The sequence below is a fragment of the Bos indicus x Bos taurus genome, chromosome 6 (genome assembly GCF_003369695.1).
Source record: "Bos indicus x Bos taurus breed Angus x Brahman F1 hybrid chromosome 6, Bos_hybrid_MaternalHap_v2.0, whole genome shotgun sequence".
Classification (NCBI taxonomy): domain Eukaryota; kingdom Metazoa; phylum Chordata; class Mammalia; order Artiodactyla; family Bovidae; genus Bos; species Bos indicus x Bos taurus.
The window spans coordinates 97,649,000-97,667,982 of NC_040081.1; the positions used below are offsets into that span (position 1 = coordinate 97,649,000).

Sequence of the window (18,983 nt, forward strand, 5' to 3'; positions counted from 1 at the left end):
CATCAGTTAAATTTGAACTTCAGATAAATAATGAATAGTTTTTAGTGTATGTCAGAAAGCTGAGTGCCAAAGAATTGATGCTTTTGAACTATGGTGTTGGAGAAGACTCTTGAGAGTCCCTTGGACTGCAAGGAGATCCAACCAGTCCATTCTGAAGGAGATCAGCTCTGGGATTTCTTTGGAGGGAATGATGCTGAAGCTGAAACTCCAGTACTTTGGCCACCTCATGCGAAGAGTTGACTCATTGGAAAAGAGTCTGATGCTGGGAGGGATTGGGGGCAGGAGGAGAAGGGGACGACAGAGGATGAGATGGCTGGATGGCATCACTGACTCGATGGATGTGAGTCTGAGTGAACTCCGGTAGTTGGTGATGGACAGGGAGGCCTGGCGTGCTGCGATTCATGGGGTCGCAAAGAGTCAGACACGACTGAGCAACTGAACTGAACTGAACTAACTGAGATACAATATTTGAGAAAAACCTGCAGTAAAGAAATGATTGTTTATTTGAAATTAAAATTTAACCAGGCAACTCGACTTACAAGGGTACTGCAGGATCTTTTAAATTTGCAAGGGAACACATCAACATCTGTTGGACATGATGAAAACTATTACTATTAGGTTGTTCGGACCTAACAGTTTAATTGAAAACTCTTAGGCATTTCTTTTGGGCTAGATGTGATGCGAAAAAAAAATTACGGAGTCACTAAGGGGTTTTTAAAGCTTTGGAACTTTTGAACTCTGTTTTTTAACCATTAGCTAGCCTCTAACCTCTGAGAGTGGCAACCGTGTATTTATTTTATTTACTTATTTGTTTTTATTTTTGGCTGTGCTGGGTCTTTGTTGCTGCGTGGGCTGTTCTCTAGCTGGGGACAGTGGTGGCTACTCTCTAGCTGTGGTGAACTGGCTTCTCGCTGCAGTACCTTCTCTTGTGTGGAGCTCGGGCTGTAGAGAACTGACTCAGTAGCTGGTGTACATGGATTTACTTGCCCTGTGGCATGTGGAATCTTCCCAGACCAGGGATTGAATTCCACGTCTCTCACCTTGGCAGGCAGATTCTTTATCATTAATCCACCAGGGAAGCCTGGCAACAATTTTTGAGTGTCATCTTTACATCAATTAGTATCTGCAAAAATCTGGTGATCTTAATGTATATTTAGAGTTATCTATTAAACAGAAATTCACTCCTTTAGTTCATTTTCCTTTTTAAAATTTCTATCTTTTCTGGCCATGTCCTGTGGGTTCCCTGACTAGGGATTGAACCTATACCCCTATATTGGGAGCTTGGATTCTTAACTACTGGACTACCAGGGAAGTCCCTCCCCTAGTTTTAAAAAAATCTGTATCTGGCAAATTTACCCCCTTTCTCCTTAAAAGAGGTTTTGTCTTGGTTTTGTTTCTGAGTCTTCAGCCTGAACTACTTGGGTTTCCATAGCAGTGAAATCATAGATTTAATACTGCCCATAATAGCTGAGGAGCGGTAATGACACTAGCAGGCTATTTTTGGTGTTTTGATATTTGCTCTGTCACCCACTTCCACAAAACTACTGCCTATCATTAAGGACTTACAGACATCGGGGGCTGAAAAGCTCTCTGAGTCTTGCAGCTTCTTCCTGGGCTCTTAGGGCTGCAGTGGAGGACAGCATGGGCCTTTATGGCCTTTATGGAGTCCTCCCCAAGTGTGGCAACATCAATGAGCTTCTTAGATTCTTATTCCTACAATGAGTTGGTGTCCATCCTCATTTTTCTATGAGGAAACTGACACCCAAAGAAATAAAGAGCTTTGCCCAATATCACAGAGCTATTTGGTGACAGTGCCATATTACTAGAGCCTGTTATAAAGGCCCTCTGACTGGCATGGTCACAGCTGTATTCTACACATCTATAGCAAATCAAGTTGAGAACGTGTTCTCAACCAAGAATCAGATATCTGAGTTTGGGCCTTACCTCCCACTTACAGACTGAATCATCAGTGATGACCCTTCATCCTGCATGAGCCTCAGGTACTGATCTACAGACCTGGAACTAGTACCATCATCCATCTACCTCACAGAACCAAGTTGAAATAGCACATGGGAAAACCCTTTGTAAACCACAGAAAACTTATAGATGTAAAGCACTGTTATTGCCTAGAAGCACAACAAAGCTTATAGCATTTTCAAGAAACCTAGAATGTTTACATTTTCAAGTATTTATTCAGTTCATACCTTACTCTTCCTCTATCTCCACATTTTTCCAAATACACTTTAAGTAGCTTCAAATTGTATAGCAGTAACATCTCCTAGGATAAAGGCTGTGTCTTACAGAGTTCAAATCCACTCTTGACCAATAAAACTGCAGGACTTCTCTGCTGGTCCATCGGTTAAGAATCTGCCTGCTAATGCAGGAGACACAGGTTCAATCCCTGGTCAGGCAAGATCCCACACTTTTAAGTACACTTTCGAGTACACTATTGAGTCTGTACTCTAGAGCCTGTGAGCCTAGACTACCGAGCCCCTATGTCACAAGAGCTGTAGCCCTCGTACCTAGAGACTGTGCTCCCCAACAAGAGAGGCCTCTGCAATGAGAGGCCCTTGCACTGCAACTAGAGAAAGCCCCAGTAGAGTGACAAAGACACAGTGTAGCCAAAAAAAATTAAATAAAAAAACCCACTAAGTGGTGGGGTGGGGGTGGGGGTGGGAGGGTTGTGGGGAATGGGGTGAATTAAGAGATTGAAATTGATATATAGACACTATTGATACTTTGTATAACATAGATAACTAATGAGAAAATATTGTATAGCTCAGGGAACTTCTAAGTGCTCTATGGTGACTTAGATGGGAAGGAAATCCAAAAAAGAAGGGATATATGTATACGCATAGCTGAGTCACTTTGCTGTACAGCAGAAACTAACACATTGCAAAGCAACTACACTTAAATAAAAATTAATTTAAAACATAAAATAAAACTCACCCAACCTATTCCTTCCTCAAAATAAGAATAAGAAAACTCATAGTTAATTATCCAATTTCCAGTCGTTATCCAGTCTCTTATCTCTCACTGTCTGAGAGGGTGGAAAACTCCCCAGGACCAAGATAATCTAAATGAACCATTAAACATAGGCACTGACTATTGTACCATTTCCATTTATGTAGGTGTGTCCAGCATCCAGTCTGGGAGTGGAACAATGAGGAAAGAAGGTGGAGAAGAAAGAGAGAAAAAAAATAGCTCATTAAATATGATTATTTTAATAAAGGAATCCTCCTTTCTGCAGTCACACCCAAAATCACACCTGTAACACTGCTTCCTTTTCCTGCCCAGACAGATTTACAATGTGAATTTATATTCTCATGACAAATGTTGTTGTCATCTTCTACTTAAGTGAAACACAGCATCCAATGTGTCCTGTAATTAGAAAACTTACTTAGAGCTTCTAGGACACCTGTTTCAAAGGGACAGGCCATTAACTAAGCAAAGAACAAAACAGACTTTTGCTACCTCTTCCATCATATGATACCACTCTCAGTTACTCAGAAATTACCAGCCTTGGCCATGGATGCAGAACCAGGTGTGGCAACATCTATGAGCTTCTTAGATACTTATTCCTGCAATGAGTTGGTGCCCAGACCAAATGCAGCAAATTTTCTATCTCTATGTTTCTAAGACATGCAGAATAAAATAGAAATTTTCAACTCAGAAGTCAAAATATTTCCAAACACAATTAACTGTCTGTAGTATTTGTCATACACTGTAGCATTGCCAACAGGGTGGCTGGGCTTATACTGAGCCAGCAACAGTTAGTGAAAGAAGGGCTTTCCCCTGGTGTAGAAACTAGGAAGGTCCGAGTTCCAGAGGCAGGGAAAAGATGTTGAAAACCTACCATCTTGGTTCTAAAAAGATCATGCGAGGCAGCAAACATTTTTAAGGAAAAATTTAAGGTAAATTGGAATATGTTTAAGATGATCAAGAAAAAATGTGTGGCTCTATATGCCTAATACCATGGCCTCTTCTCCTAGCAGGCCTATATCAGATGATTTATTACAAATGAGACCTTCCTGCTGTGGGCTTCTTGGATTTCTGTCATTCTTTTAATGGGATCTGAGAAGGCCCTGTTATGCCAAATTTTGTTCAACCATGGATCATATTATTTTTTTAATTTTTTAAAATATATTTTAATGTTTGGCCACACCATGTGGCAGATGGGATCTTGCTTTCCCAACCAGGGATCAAACCAATACTCCCTCCGTTGGAAGTACAGAATCTTAACTACTGGACTGCCAGGGAAGTCCCATAGATCATATCAGTAAAGGATTAGAGTATTTCTCCCACAGTCCTCTGCTTCAAAATGCAAAAAATAATTTAGAGGACTACATTTTCTATTAGCATATAACCTATTTTCTGATTTCTTACATGTTATTTTGCTCCTCTACCTTATACATTAAAAATATTTTTAAAAATTCATTGGATACACTGGAATTCAGATAGTTTATAGTAAAATCTTACAAAGAAATAATTTAATGTCAAAAATATACTCTTAGAAATGTTGACTAGCCCAGTTTAACTTCAGTTCAGTTCAGTTCAGTCACTCAGTCGCGTCTGACTCTTTGCGACCCCATGAACCGCAGCATGCCAGGCCTCCCTGTCCATTACCAATTTCCGGAGTCCACCTAAACCCATGTCCATCGAGTCAGTGACGCCATCCAACCATCTGACCCTCTGTCATCCCCTTCTCCTCCTGCCCTCAATCTTTCCCAGCATCAGGGTCTTTTCCAATGAGTCAGCTCTTCGCATCAGGTAGCCAAAGTATTGGAGTTTCAGCTTCATCATCAGTCCTTCCAATGAACACCCAGGACTGATCTCCTTTAGAATGGACTGGTTGGATCTCCTTGCAGTCCAAGGGACTCTCAAGAGTCTTCTCCAACACCACAGTTCAAAAGCATCAATTCTTCCACGCTCAGCTTTCTTTACAATCCAACTTTCACATCCATACACGACCACTGGTGAAACCATAGCCTTGACTAGACGGACCTTTGTTGGCAAAGTAATGTCTCTGCTTTTGAATATGCTGTCTAGGTTGGTCATAACTTTCCTTCCAAGGAGTGAGCGTCTTTTAATTTCATGGCTGCAGTCACCATCTGCAGTGATTTTGGAGCCCAGAAAAATAGAGTCAGCCACTGTTTCCACTGTTTCCCCATCTATTTGCCATGAAGTGATGGGACCGGATGCCATGATCTTAGTTTTCTGAATGTTGAGCTTTAAGCCAACTTTGTCACTCTCCTCTTTCACTTTCATCCAGAGGCTGATTAGTTATTCTTCACTTTCTGCCATAAGGGTGGTGTCATCTGCATATCTGAGGTTACTGATATTTCTCCCAGCAATCTTGATTCCAGCTTGTGCTTCCTCCAGCCCAGCATTTCTCATGATGTACTCTGCATATAAGTTAAATAAGCAGGGTGACAATATACAGTCTTGATGTACTCCTTTTCCTATTTGGAACCAGTCTTCCTATTTAGAACCAGTTTTCCTATTTGGAACCAGTTCCATGTCCAGTTCTAACTGTTTCTTCCTGACCTGCATGCAGATTTCTCAAGAGGCAGGTCAGGTGGTCTGGTATTCCCATCTCTTTCAGAATTTTCCACAGTTTATTGTGATCCATACAGTCAAAGGCTTCGGCATAGTCAATAAAGAGAAATAGATGTTTTTCTGGAACTCTCTTGTTTTTTGATGATCCAGTGGATGTTGGCAATTTGATCTCTGGTTCCTCTGCCTTTTCTAAAACCGGCTTGAACATCTGGAAGTTCACCGTTCACATATTGCTGAAGCCTGGCTTGGAGAATTTTGAGCATTACTTTACTAGCGTGTGAGATGAGTGCAATTGTGTGGTAGTTTGAGCATTCTTTGGCATTGCCTTTCTTTGGGATTGGAATGAAAACTGACCTTTTCCAGTCCTGTGGCCACTACTGAGTCTTTCAAATTTGCTGGCATATTGAGTGCAGCACTTTCACAACATCATCTTTCAGGATTTGGAATAGCTCAACTGGAGTTCCATCACCTCCACTCACTTTGTTTGTAGTGATGCTTTCTAAGGCCCACTTGACTTTACATTCCAGGATGTCTGGCTCTAGGTCAGTGATCACACCATTGTGATTACCTTGGTTGTGAAGATCTTTTTTGTACAGTTCTTCTGTGTATTCTTGCCACCTCTTCCTAATATCTTCTGCTTCTGTTAGGTCCCTACCATTTCTATCCTTTATTGAGCCCATCTTTGCATGAAATGTTCCCTTGGTATCTCTGATTTTCTTGAAGAGATCTCTAGTCTTTCCCATTCTGTTGTTTTCCTCTATTTCTTTGCATTGATCACTGAGGAAGGCTTTCTTATCTCTCCTTGCTATTCTTTGGAATTCTGCATTCAGATGCTTATATCTTTCCTTTTCTCCTTTGCTTTTCATTCTCTTCTTTTCCCAGCTATTTGTAAGGCCTCCTCAGACAGCCATTTTACTTTTTTGCATTTCTTTTTCTTGGGGATGGTCTTGATTCCTGTCTCCTGTACAATGTCATGAACCTCATCCATAGTTCATCAGGTTCTCTGTATATCAGATCTAGTCCCTTGAATCTATTTCTCACTTCCACTATATAGTCATAAGGGATTTGATTTAGGTCATTCCTGAATGGTCTAGTGGTTTTCTCCACTTTCTTCAATTTAAGTCTGAATTTGGCAATAAGGTGTTCATGATCTGAGCCACAGTCAGCTCCCGGTCTTGTTTTTGCTGACTGCATAGAGTTTCTCTATCTTTGGCTGCAAAGAATATAATCAATCTGATTTCGGTGTCAACCATCTGGTGATGCCCATGTGTAGCATCTTCTCAAGATCATTTATTTTTCAGAAGTCAAAAGAAGATAGTTGTAGAGTATCTACACAGGACATTTTCTTAACTGAGATCTCGGGCAACATCATCCCTTAGCTGGGTATAAAGCATCAACTTTCAGATAAAAGTATATTTCACGTTCGATAAGGATTGCTTGTTTGTTTTAGAGACCTGCGTAACAACATCAGGTGGCAGAGTGGTAAAGAATCTGCCTGCCAGTATAGGAGATGCCAGAGACATGTGTTTGATTCCTGGGTTGGGAAGATGCCCTGGTTTAGGAATGACAACCTGCTCCAGTATGCTTACCTGGAGAATTCCACAGATGGAGGAGCCTGGCAGGCTACAGTCCATGAGGATGCAAAGAGTCAGACACGACTGAGCACAGAGCACACCCACAGACACACGTGACAACATCATCCTGTTTAAACACTGGAAAACTGTTTCCACGAATGGAAATAAATTCCTGGCTAGCTGAGCTAGTCTTATGTTTTCAAAGCCATGCAGGAAAGAAAATGAGAAAGCTGCCCTGCCAGGGATACACAGTTCATCACAGGGGCTGCTTCTGAGAGGGGAAACAGAATGGACAAAGAGGTGTGAATGATTTCACATTTCACTCTTCCCACTTTTGTATTTTACTTTTTCTCAAGAAATGTATTCATGTCTTCCTTGACTTCCTAATTCTTCAGAGAAGTTAAGGTTATTATTAGCTTGTGAATGAATGATTCTTTTTAAAAATTGTTATTGTTTTACAATGTTGTGTTAATTTCTGATGTACAGCAAAGTGAATCAGCTGTATGTATCCATATACTCCCTCTTTCTTGAATTTCCTTCCCATTTAGGTCACTACAGAGCACTGAGTAGAGTTCCCTGAGCTATACAGTAGGTTCTCATTAGTTATCTATTTCAAAAAACAATATGTGTATGTGCATGCATGGTATTTTGCTTTAGTTGTGACCAACTCTTTGCGACGCTATGGTCTACAGCCCACCAGGATCCTCTGTCTATGGGATTCTCCAGGCAAGAGCACTGGAGTGGGTTGCCATGCTCTCCTCCAGGGGATCTTCCAGACCCAAGGATTGAACCTGAGTCTCTTATGTCTCCTGCATGGCAGACATGTTTTTTTTTACCACTAGCACCACCTGGGAAGCCTAGAAAAATGGTACAGATGATCTCATTTGCAAAGCAGAAACTGAGGTACAGATGTAGAGAACAAATGTATGGAGAGCAAGAGGGGAAAGCTGGGGGTGCGGTGGGATGAACTGAGAGATTGGGATTGATATATACACACTATCGATACTGTGGATAAAATAGACTGAATGACTCCCTGGCTAGTAGGCAAAGTCAGGTAAAGAAAACAGAAACTTGGGGTTCAAGATTGTCCACTAACTCTTGCTAACATTTGAGGATTATGCAGCTTTCCATGACTGCTATAGGGCCTCTTAAATTTTAGTCCAAGTTCAAGCCATCCAAACATTTCAGGGGCTGGGACACCAGCAGGGTGCCTTTCATTTCTTACTTGAGTAGGTACTGTTTGTGAACTTTTTCTGATACTGTTCTCTGAGCAGCACTTGCTCCTGGAAGGGCCATTCCAACCGCAGCTTCTCCTCCACATCAGAAGGGATGGATCCGGATTTGCAAATATCTGCAAATGAAATGAATAATTCAGAGAATCTACTTGTACAATGATAAGGTTGAAATCCCATATGCTTATTTACCTAGCTATATATGTGAACTAAAGCAGGATAGCTGAGTTTCTGGTTTTGGGGTCTAAGATCAGAGAAAGATGTATTCTGTTATACATGTCAAATTTGCTGCTTGACCAATCACCACCAAAAAAAAAAAAAAAACCAGCCAAAGGGCATGTTTCCTAAGAAACACCACACGTATACTGGACACAGATACACTGCACATAACTTCAAGTTATTTAGCAATTCAGGAGGCTTCTCCGAAACTTGAAATTACTAGAGAACCCCCCTGGAAGACAAAACATTGTTCAGTTCTCTTAAAATTCACTTTCAAAATACATAGCAATTTGCTTTGCATGGACTATATCTGCTTTGTGGCAATCTCCTCTTGCCAAAATGGTAGGACAGGGAATGCTGACTTATATTACTTTATATCTGGTATCATCAAAGCTCCCGAGACCACAGCATGTGTACTTGGACAAATCCACCCCATCCTGTCTGGCAGGACAGTACTTGTCATACTTCTTTATCACGAGGCAGCAGGGCTGCCAGGCTTGGGCTGCCAGGACTGGCTGGCCCCCCGTGACTTCCTTTCTCAGAAGCTTCAGTCTGGCTTCCTGACAGTGGGTGCCTCATCCATCCTGTGTTCATAAAAAGGATGTTTCAGAAAGCGTTGGTCGCTCAGTCAGGTCTGACACTGTGACCCCATGGACTGTAGCCCACCAGGCTCCTTGGTCCAAGGAATTCTCCAGGCAAGAATACTGGAGTGGGTTGTTTAGTCGCTAAGTCATGTCCAACTCTTAGAGACTCCATGGACTGCAGCATGCCAGGCTTCCCTATCCTTCATCATCTCCTGGAGCTTGCTCAAACTCATGTCCATTGAGTCAGTGATGCCATCCAACCATTTCACCCTCTGTTGTCCCCTTCTCCTCCTCCCTTTAATCTTTATCCCTACCATAGTTTGGCCTCAGGCTGAACTACAGGGAAGGAACACAGCCCCAGCCATTGGCAGAAAATTGGATTCAAGATTTACTGAGCATGGCCCTGCCCATCAGATCAAGACTCAGTTTTCCCCACAGTCAGTCCTTCCCATCAAGAAGTTTCCATAAGACTCTTATCCTCATCCATCAGAGGGCAGACAGAATGAAAACTACTGGAGTGGGTAGCTATTCCCTTCTCCAGGGGATCTTCTTGACCCAGGGATCAAACCTGGGTCTCCTGCACTGCAGGCAGATTCTTTACAGTCTGAGGTACCAGGGAAGCCCCTCATAAAGGATGTTTCAGAAGCACTGGGATAATCCCAGTGATCCTGTCTCCCCACCAGGATGAAGAAAACTGATGAACGAAGGACAGTCTCCTATGTAAACTTATGAGAACTTCAAAAGGCATATGACTGACTGGGGAGAAAGGGCCAGGTCTAAACATACTCCAATGTGTTATTCCAGGAAAACCCTCCTGGCTTTTGTTCAGTTTTTCTAAGTACTATTCTATCGACTTTGGCCCAGTTACTGATTAACAGTTCTAAACACTTCCTAACCACAAAACAATGTAAGATATAAAATAGCAAAATATTGTTCATTAATATATACATAATACATTGTTGTAATTCAGATGTACATGGTAGTTTCAATAATTGTTAACATACTAATTTAACTTCCATTTGATGTCTGTATAGCACTTATGAAAGACACAGGGCAAATCCTTGTGGTGCCTTAGCATAGTTCTCAGATAAAGCCCACAGACTCCTAATATTTAGAATCACAAGGAGGAGCTTGCTCAAGTTGTAATCTAAGGTTGGCGCCCAGGAATTCAAATATTCAAACTCCCCCTGGGTGACTGTGTATAGTCAATAAAGTCTGAGAACCACTGCCCAACAAATCAAGCCTTAAAATCCATTCTTAGACACAGAGCATATCTCCACATCCCCTTATTACACCTTTCATCCACATTTTCTGGAATAAATGAGCTTCGATCAGTGCTGTCTCTTCAGCAGGGAATATTCTCTGTTTTGGTGCATTTCTCCCCACAGGTTCCTCTAGGCAACTCTGCCCTTTAGCTACAATCTTTGTTCTGTTTACAGCACAATTAACTCTCCTAAGGGCTTCCCTGGTGGCTCAGATGGTAAAGAATTCTCCTGCAATGCTGCAGACCTGGGTTTGATCCCTGATCCCCTGGAGGGCTGCAGTCAATAGAGTCACAAAGAGTCCAACAAGACTAAGTGAGTAACACTAACTCTCTTAAAGCCATGTCCAGCACCTTCCCTGTGCCCCCCATGTCTCACATTCCTGAGAACATCAAGAGGAGGAAACCTGCCCACTGCTTCCTCCTTTTGTGTAGGCATCCCCACAGTTCCACTGGGAGCCCTTCATCTCTTATCAATTGATGATGTGACAAACCGCTCTTCTCTGAGAATGCTCGTGACCGACTCAAGTGAATTCAAATAAATGGGTAATCTCTAAAAAACTTCACCCTGGTTGCTTTGAGATAGCCAGTAACTTCTCTCTTCAAAGGCTGGTTCCTTCTTGGGGTCAAAAATGAGAAAGTCTCCCTTGTTGCCACCAAATCTTAGGTATGCAGGAGCCAAACCTCTGGCCAAGGTACGAAGCTTTGAAGAACTGTTATGAAGACAAGCAAGAAATTAAAATTATTTTTTTCCCCAAGACAATGACTTCTACACATTGACTCCCTTCTCTCTTGGTGGACCCATTTTCTAACATCTAGCTGCAAGGGCACTGGAGAGAGAAGTCATATCACTTCTCGGGGACATTGTCTCAACTGGAATCTTCCTAATTGCAAGGCTGCTCTTCTAGGCATCTGAAAGCACCTGGGAGTGCTGACTCAGCCAAGAGCTTATATTTCAACCTGACTAGCAGGATAGTGTTTAGTACTTTGAGAGAGTTCTTAATCTTCTGTGACTGATGGAGGAAAAGACATGAGAGAGTGGAAACTACAGGAAAGATGACTCTGTGTTTCTTTGAAAAATATATTGTCCTCAAAAATTTCTGTTCCCAGAGAAGTTCATAAATGACTTATGTCCTTTTCCTCTCCCTCACCAACCTCCACCTCCACCCCAAGGAAAACTATCCTTTTCAATATAAGTCAAATGACTTAGAATGGTGTAAGATTCTAATTCCTATCCACCAAGGACACTTCCTATTCAAGCAATTCTAAAGGCATACGTCATCAAGCCAAAAATCCTCCTGTTAGGTGCTCAGAATAGTACAGAATGTTATAGAACCTAATTCAAATGATTTATAATCCATTCTCTCAGAAAGATGAAGATGTCATGAATACTTAGTGAACAATACTAAGAAAACAGAAGACGCAGGTAACAGGAACAAGCTTCCATGTATTTCTGAAGCCTCACATATGGGATCCTGGCCACCATGCTCTCTGGAAAGCTCTTAAAACACATGGGCCTGATGTTGTGTGTTCACAAAATGGCCCAGTTAATTAGTTTATATGTGGGTTTGTTTCAAATTGGAAAATCATGCCAGAGAACTAATTGCCAATATTTCTTGACATCCTGTTCCCCCTTCCTACAGTTTAGCTTCATTTGGTTTCGTAGCAAAGTGGAAACGACTTTCTTCTGAATCCTTACTTGGTCCGAGCTAACATTCCCATTTGTTTTCAAGAGGTTCTGAGGATTTCCTGGCAGATGCCACCATTCCCTGAGTTCTCTGGTGCTGCTGGGGATTTCAATCAATTCCTCATTGATAACATCTCTGAACAAATTTCACTCTGTGCTTCATCTCCTTGTGCCAGGACCCACCGTAGGTTCAGGGACCCTCAAAAATACTTCAAGTTCTTTTAAGATGCTCAAGGTGTGGCTTGAGCCTAGAGACTGGGGGCAGGGAGGTGTGGGAGAGGATAGACTGGCGAGGCAGGCAGGACCATATCATGGATGGCTGGTGAGCTGCCATGTCCTGGAAGGAGTTCTGGTTTATAAGATGGCGGCCATGGGAGGATTTAAAGCAACGAAATGACTGCATCAGACTTTTGTTTTAGAAAAGAATCCCAGGCTGCAGTGTAAATCACTGAATAGAAGGACCAAGACTGTGGTCATGTTAATATTGAAAAAAAGTGATGGACTGAGGTCAGGTAACAAAAGTAGGGATGAAGCAAGGTGAATAAATTCAAGACACAAGTGGAGATAGAAATACTAGTGTGCATGCATGCTCAGTCATGTCTGACCCTGTGACCCCACAGACTATAGTCCACTAAGCTCCTCTGTCCATGGAATTTTCCCAGCAACAATACTGGAGTGGGTTGCCATTTCCTCCTCTAGGGGATCTTCCCCACCCAGGAATTGAAACTGCACCTCATGCATTGGCAGGCAGATTCTTTACCACTGAGCTACCTGGGAAACCCAGAAATACTAGCTTGAGTATCTAATGGAATGTTGGAGAAGAATCCAAGATTACTCCTGGGAAGCATCTTGGAAGATGGTAATATCATTTGATGAGATGAAAAATAAATAGGCATTAGACTGGAGACAGGGATGAAGGCAGGCATGGGGCTCAGTGTCGCAAGATACCAGTGGTGCACCAATAACCATTTCCATCAGGCCCCTGGCCATGTGTGTCTGGAGCTCAGAAGACACATAAAGTGGAGGTGAACCCTCAGTCTAAAAGTCAGTGAATGCTTAGTGTGAACCACTAGTGCGGTTACCCTTTTGTGGTTGTTCACTCAGTCATGTCCAACTCTTTGCAACGTCATGGATCGCAGCATACCAGGCTTCTTTGTCCTTCACTATCTCTTGGAGTTTATTCTAACTCAGGTCCATGAAGTCAGTGATTCCATCCAACCATTCATCCTCTGTCGTCCCCTTCTCCTCCTGCCTTCAATCTTTCCCAGCATCAGGGTCTTTTCCAATCAGTCACCTCTTTGCATCAGGTAGCCAAAGTTTTGGAGCTTCAGCTTCAGCATCAGTCCTTCCAATGAATATTCAGGACTAATTTCCTTTAGGATTGACTGGTTGGATCTCCTTGCAGTCCAAGGGACTCTCAAGAGTCTTTTCCAGCACCAAAAGCATCAGTTCTCCTGTGCTTATCTTTGGTGCTTCGGCTAGTGTGGTTCCACTAATGTGAACCATTGGTGTGAATTAGTGAACCCCTAGCCCACGGGTAGAGTTGCAGCCCTAAACCGGATACAAGGAACTTCTGCAAAGTCACTTCGGGCTGGCCCCGTCCCACTGCTTTTTGGCCAGGCACTGATACTGGTCCTTGATTTCCATTTTGGTTGTGTGTGGTGACAGAGGAAGTTCTTTTAGATTTGTGGGGCTGATGTCTGTAAGCAATTGAGATGGGAGAGCAATTGAAATGGCGCTCTCTGGGAAATGAAGGGAACATGAGTACCAGCAGGAGCTGTCGGGTCTCAAGGCAGGCGTCTGTGTACTGCCTGCCTCTGAAGTCGGAGCACCACAGCCTGGCTCCCGGAGGTGGTGGCTGTACCCCCTCAGGTCACTCTCAACCACATTACCCTGCCTTTGTTTTCTTCTGAGCATCCAGCAGTCTCTGAAATTAGCTTTCTATTGCATTTCCTTGGTTTAGTATCTATCCCACCCCCATCTCCAGCTAAGCTCTGTGAAAGGAGGGACTCTGTCTGGATCATCAGAATCTCCTCAGCGCCCAGATGAAACCTAGACAAGTACCTGGCACACAGCTGGTGCTTAATAAAGGTTTGTATTCTTGCCTGGGGAATCCCATAGACTGAGGAGCCTGGTGGGCTACAGCCATAGGGTTGCAATGAGTCGGACACAACTGAAGCGACTCAGCAAGCATGCCCAAGTGCATGAAGAGTCGAGTCCAGCCTGACAACAGGGCATGAGGGGTCAGACATAGACTGTTTCCTGAACAAAATTAAAACCCAGTGCTATGACTTCTGCCAAGTAAACGAAATCACATGTTTCAGAGTATTGTATCAAGGACCTTTTTGTCTGTCTCCTTTGCAATGGAATCTTTTCTTGTTTTGAGAAACAATATTGATGCTCTCTGACAAAAGCCAGATTTAAAACACCTGCGAGCTTGTCCTAAAAACAAAACTGAACAAAGGTACGGTATTTCTATCACACACGGAAAAAAGAAAGGAGGAAAATAATCACCACCACCACCACAATGACATGGAAATAACCAAAGAACACGCGAAAGCTCTGGCAGGTATCGCGTTTCTGGAACAGTTCGTTAGTGGAAAGAAACGTCTGCAGGTATTTTTATTTTACTGTATGTGTAAAAATAAGTTGCTTATCTCTGACACAAAAGCGGAGGTGCGTGGGAGCCACCCTGCACTGGCTGGCACCAGCTTGTGAGAGCCAACTTTTATGTTTTGAGAACCAGTGTTTAACTGTTGGCAGTTTGAAATCAGCCATGGAGGGGGTGTTTAGACTACAGAAATCGGAAAAAAAAAAACCCCATAAATCAGTCTCCTCTCCCCTCAGAGAGCCAGTTGTGAAACATTGCTTGACACACCACTGCCTGAACAGTAATTCAAGTGATGAGATGAAACCACTCAGGAGATTATGTAAAGTGAAAAAAGAAGGTCTCGGGATTTCCCTGGTGTCCAGTGGCTAAGACTCTGTGCTCCCAATGCAGGGCGCCCGGGTTCAACCCTGAAGAGTGTGCATGCCACAGCTAAAGATACTGCATGCTGCAACTAAGACCCGGCACAGCCAAATAAATAAATAAATATAATAAAAAAGAAGGTGAGGGCCTAGGTCAGAAGCCTAGGGAACAGCACCACTGAGACAAGCTCGAGGAAGAGGTGGTGAAGAACCTTAGAGTGGTGGGGGAAACCGCCAGACATGGCCGTGACACCAATCTGAAGGGATGAGAAAGTGTTTCAGTTGTCACTCTGGGCAAATGCTTCTAGGAGACTGAATTGGTTTGCTAGGGCTGTAGTCGCAAAACACCACAAACTGGGTGGCTTAAACAATGGACCTGTGTCATCTTAGAGCTCTGGAGGCAAGAAGTCTGAAATCAAGATGTTGGCAAGGCCATGCTCCCCCTGCAGGTGCTGGGGGAGGATCTACTGCAGGCCTTTCTTTCAGCTTCTGAAAGCTTCTCAGAGCAGTACAGCTCCAAGTACACGTGGTGTTCTCTGTGTGTGTGTGTCTGTTTCCAAATCCTGCCTTTTTATAAGGTCATCAGTCATACTGAATGGGGCCCTACTCCATTCCAGTATGACCAGTTCTTAACTAATTGTGTCTGCGTGTGTGCATGCTTAATTGCTTCGGTTGTGACTGACTCTTTGAGACCTTACCAGACTCCTCTGTCCATGGAATTCTCCAGGCAAGAATACTGGAATGGGTAGCCATTTCCTACTCCAGGGGATTGTCCAGACCCAGGGATCCAACCCAGGTCTCCTGTGTTGGCAGGTGGGTTCTTTACCACCACACCACCTGGGAAGCCCAATTGTGTCTGCAATGACATTATTTCCAAATAAGGTCACAGACTGAGTACCAGGGATGAGGACTTCAACATAGGAACTGTAGGGGGGCCATCCAGACATTCAACCCATAGTAGAGACAAGTAAGACAAGGATTGAAAGGTATTTATTGGATTTCTCAGTAAATGAAGGTCAGTGATCATATATTGGGCTTCCCTGGTAGCTTAGGTGGTAGAATCCACTTGCAATGCGGGAGACCTGGGTTTGATCCCTGGGTTGGGAAGATCCCCTGGAGAAGCGAATGGCTACCCATTCCAGTATTCTGCCCTGGAGAATTCCATGGACTGTATAAATTCCATGGATCTTATATTAAATGAAACTTAAAAAATGCATTCCACTATATCAATAACCTCAGATATGCAGATGACACCACCCTTATGGCAGAAAGTGAAGAGGAACTCAAAAGCCTCTTGATGAAAGTGAAAGAGGAGAGTGAAAAAGTTGGCTTAAAGCTCAACATTCAGAAAATGAAGATCATGGCATCCGGTCCCATCACTTCATGGGAAATAGATGGGGAAACAGTGGAAACAGTGTCAGACTTTATTTTTTTGGGCTCCAAAACTGCAGATGATAACTGCAGCCATGAAATTAAAAGACGCTTACTCCTTGGAAGGAAAGTTATGACCAACCTAGATAGCATATTCAAAAGCAGAGACATTGCTTTGCCAACCAAGGTTCATCTAGTCAAGGCTGTGGTTTTTCCAGTGGTCATGTATGGATGTGAGAGTTGGACTGTGAAGAAAGCTGAGCACCAAAGAATTGATGGTTTTGAACTGTGGTGTTGGAGAAGACTCTTGAGAGTCCCTTGGACTGCAAGGAGATCCAACCAGTCCATTCTGAAGATCAGCCCTGGGATTTCTTTGGAAGGAATGATGCTAAAGCTGAAACTCCAGTACTTTGGCACCTCATGCAAAGAGTTGACTCATTGGAAAAGACTCTGATGCTGGGAGGGATTGGGGGCAGGAGGAGAAGGGGACAACAGAGGATGAGATGGCTGGATGGCATCACCGACTCGATGGACATGAGTTTGAGTGAACTCCGGGAGATGGTGATGGACAAGGAGGCCTGGCGTGCTGCAATTCATGGGGTCACAAGGAGTTGGATGCAACTGAGCGACTGAACTGAAAGAAGAAGCAGGAATTTTCTCCAAGGAGGATGGAGCAGGGTTACCATGCACGGGCTCCAGGCTGCAAGGTGAATAGTTTGGGAGGGAAGGGAGCTTAGTGAGCACTGTTCAACCAGAGGGGAGTCTCAGGGGTCAAAACATATGAGCCTATGGCTTGTGATTGCCCTCAGTTTTTTTGCTGGCTGTGGTTCTTTCTTTCAGCAGCAGGCACACAGAAGTGTTAGTCGCTCAGTCGTGTCCGACTCTTGGCGACTCAGTGGACTCGAACCTGCCAGGCTCCTCTGTCCATGGAATTCTCCAGGCAAGAATAATAGAGTGGGTTGCCATTCCCTTCTCCAGGGGATCTTCCCAACCCAGGGATGGAACCCAAGTCTCCTGCATTGCAGAGGATTCTTTACTGTCTGAGCCATGAGGGAAGAAAACATCAGTTGTCCAAACATGCATTTGGCATTGCTGATAAGTGCTTTTCCCAAGATGAAAAGCAACTTTGTCAATGAAGACAAAGGAACCTGATTATTGAAAGTTACAAATAATAAGTATTTGTCAAATTGGCAAAAGGAGATGTATTTTGCTGAAATAAAATAAGCAAACCAGTTTTATTTCTTTGGTCATGCCATGAAGCATGTGGGATCTAGTTCCCTGATCAGTGATGGAACCTGGGCCCCCTGCATTGGGGGCTTGGAGTCTTAACCACTGGAACCAAAGTTCAAATCCTTTTGAAAAGCAAACACAGCTGCATTTTTACTGCATAGTCACTGTGTTCCACCACTGTTTTTTTCTCTGTAGCATTCCTGATTTCTACCACTGGCTCAGCACTTTAATTTTTATCTTGAATTAGTGAACTGTGCTTAATATGTGTCTTGATTGAAATGTGGCTGCATTGCCAAGATGGTAACCACATGCGGTAACCCTTGAAATGTGGCTAGTCTGAACTGAGACATGCTGTGAATATAAAATATACACCAGATTTCTTTGAAGACTTGGTTCAAAAATCAGTGTAAAATATCTCATTAATATTTTGTATTGATTGTATGTTGAATGATAATAATTTGGATACTTTTGTATTAAGCAAAATACAATATTAAAATAAGTTCTTCCTGTTTCTTTTTACCTTTTTTAAGTATGGCTACTAGAAGAAATTCCAATACTTTGGCCACCTCATGTGAAGATTTGATTCATTGGAGAAGACCCTGATGCTGGGAGGGATTGAGGGCAGGAGGAGAAGGGGACAACAGAGGATGAAATGGCTGGATGGCATCACTGACTTGATGGACATAAGTTTGGGTGAACTCCGGGAGTTGGTAATAAACAGGGAGGCCTGGTGTGCTGCAATTCATGGGGTTGCAAAGAGTCAGACACGACTGAGCAACTGAACTGAACTCAACTGAACTAGAGAACTTTAAATTATATTACGAGGCTTGCACATGAGGCCCACATTCTATTTCCATTGAGTTGTGCTGGTCTCTGTCCTCCCGTCTTTGAGAACCAGATCTTCGGGCTTAGGAAGTTTTTGCCTGGGTTGTTGATGAGTTTCCTCCGGGAAGAGGACACACTGAAAAGATGCTCCTTTCTGATTCTAGATTGTTCTTTCACTGTCATTGAAGTTCTATGTACTCCATGTTCTCTAATTGCAAATGTGGGAAACAAACAAACAAACAAACCCCAAAACACATCTGTTTGCCATTATGGGAAACTGGAACCAGAATCATCTGACTGAATTTGCTGAGGTCTTTTTTGAAGTACCATCGAGGTATGGGCCTTGAGTTTCCTATTCTCAATTCCTTCCATCAGTTATCTCAGTTTGTTTCCAGACGATCTTTTTCTCCCATCCCTCCTCTGCTGCCTTTAAAAAAATATAAAGTGCTTTACTTTCTTTTGTGTCCTCGT

The 18,983-nt window shown here is 43.1% G+C and overlaps 1 protein-coding gene across 1 annotated transcript in view; it reads right to left on the reverse strand.

Moving 5' to 3' along the window:
- The window catches only part of HPSE (heparanase), a 47,569-nt gene that overhangs the window by 18,977 nt on the left and 9,609 nt on the right, over positions 1-18,983 (reverse strand). The window contains 2 exon segments of the mRNA XM_027544919.1: positions 8,359-8,484; positions 10,997-11,142. Of these exon segments, the coding sequence (XP_027400720.1) occupies positions 8,359-8,484; positions 10,997-11,142 (272 nt within the window).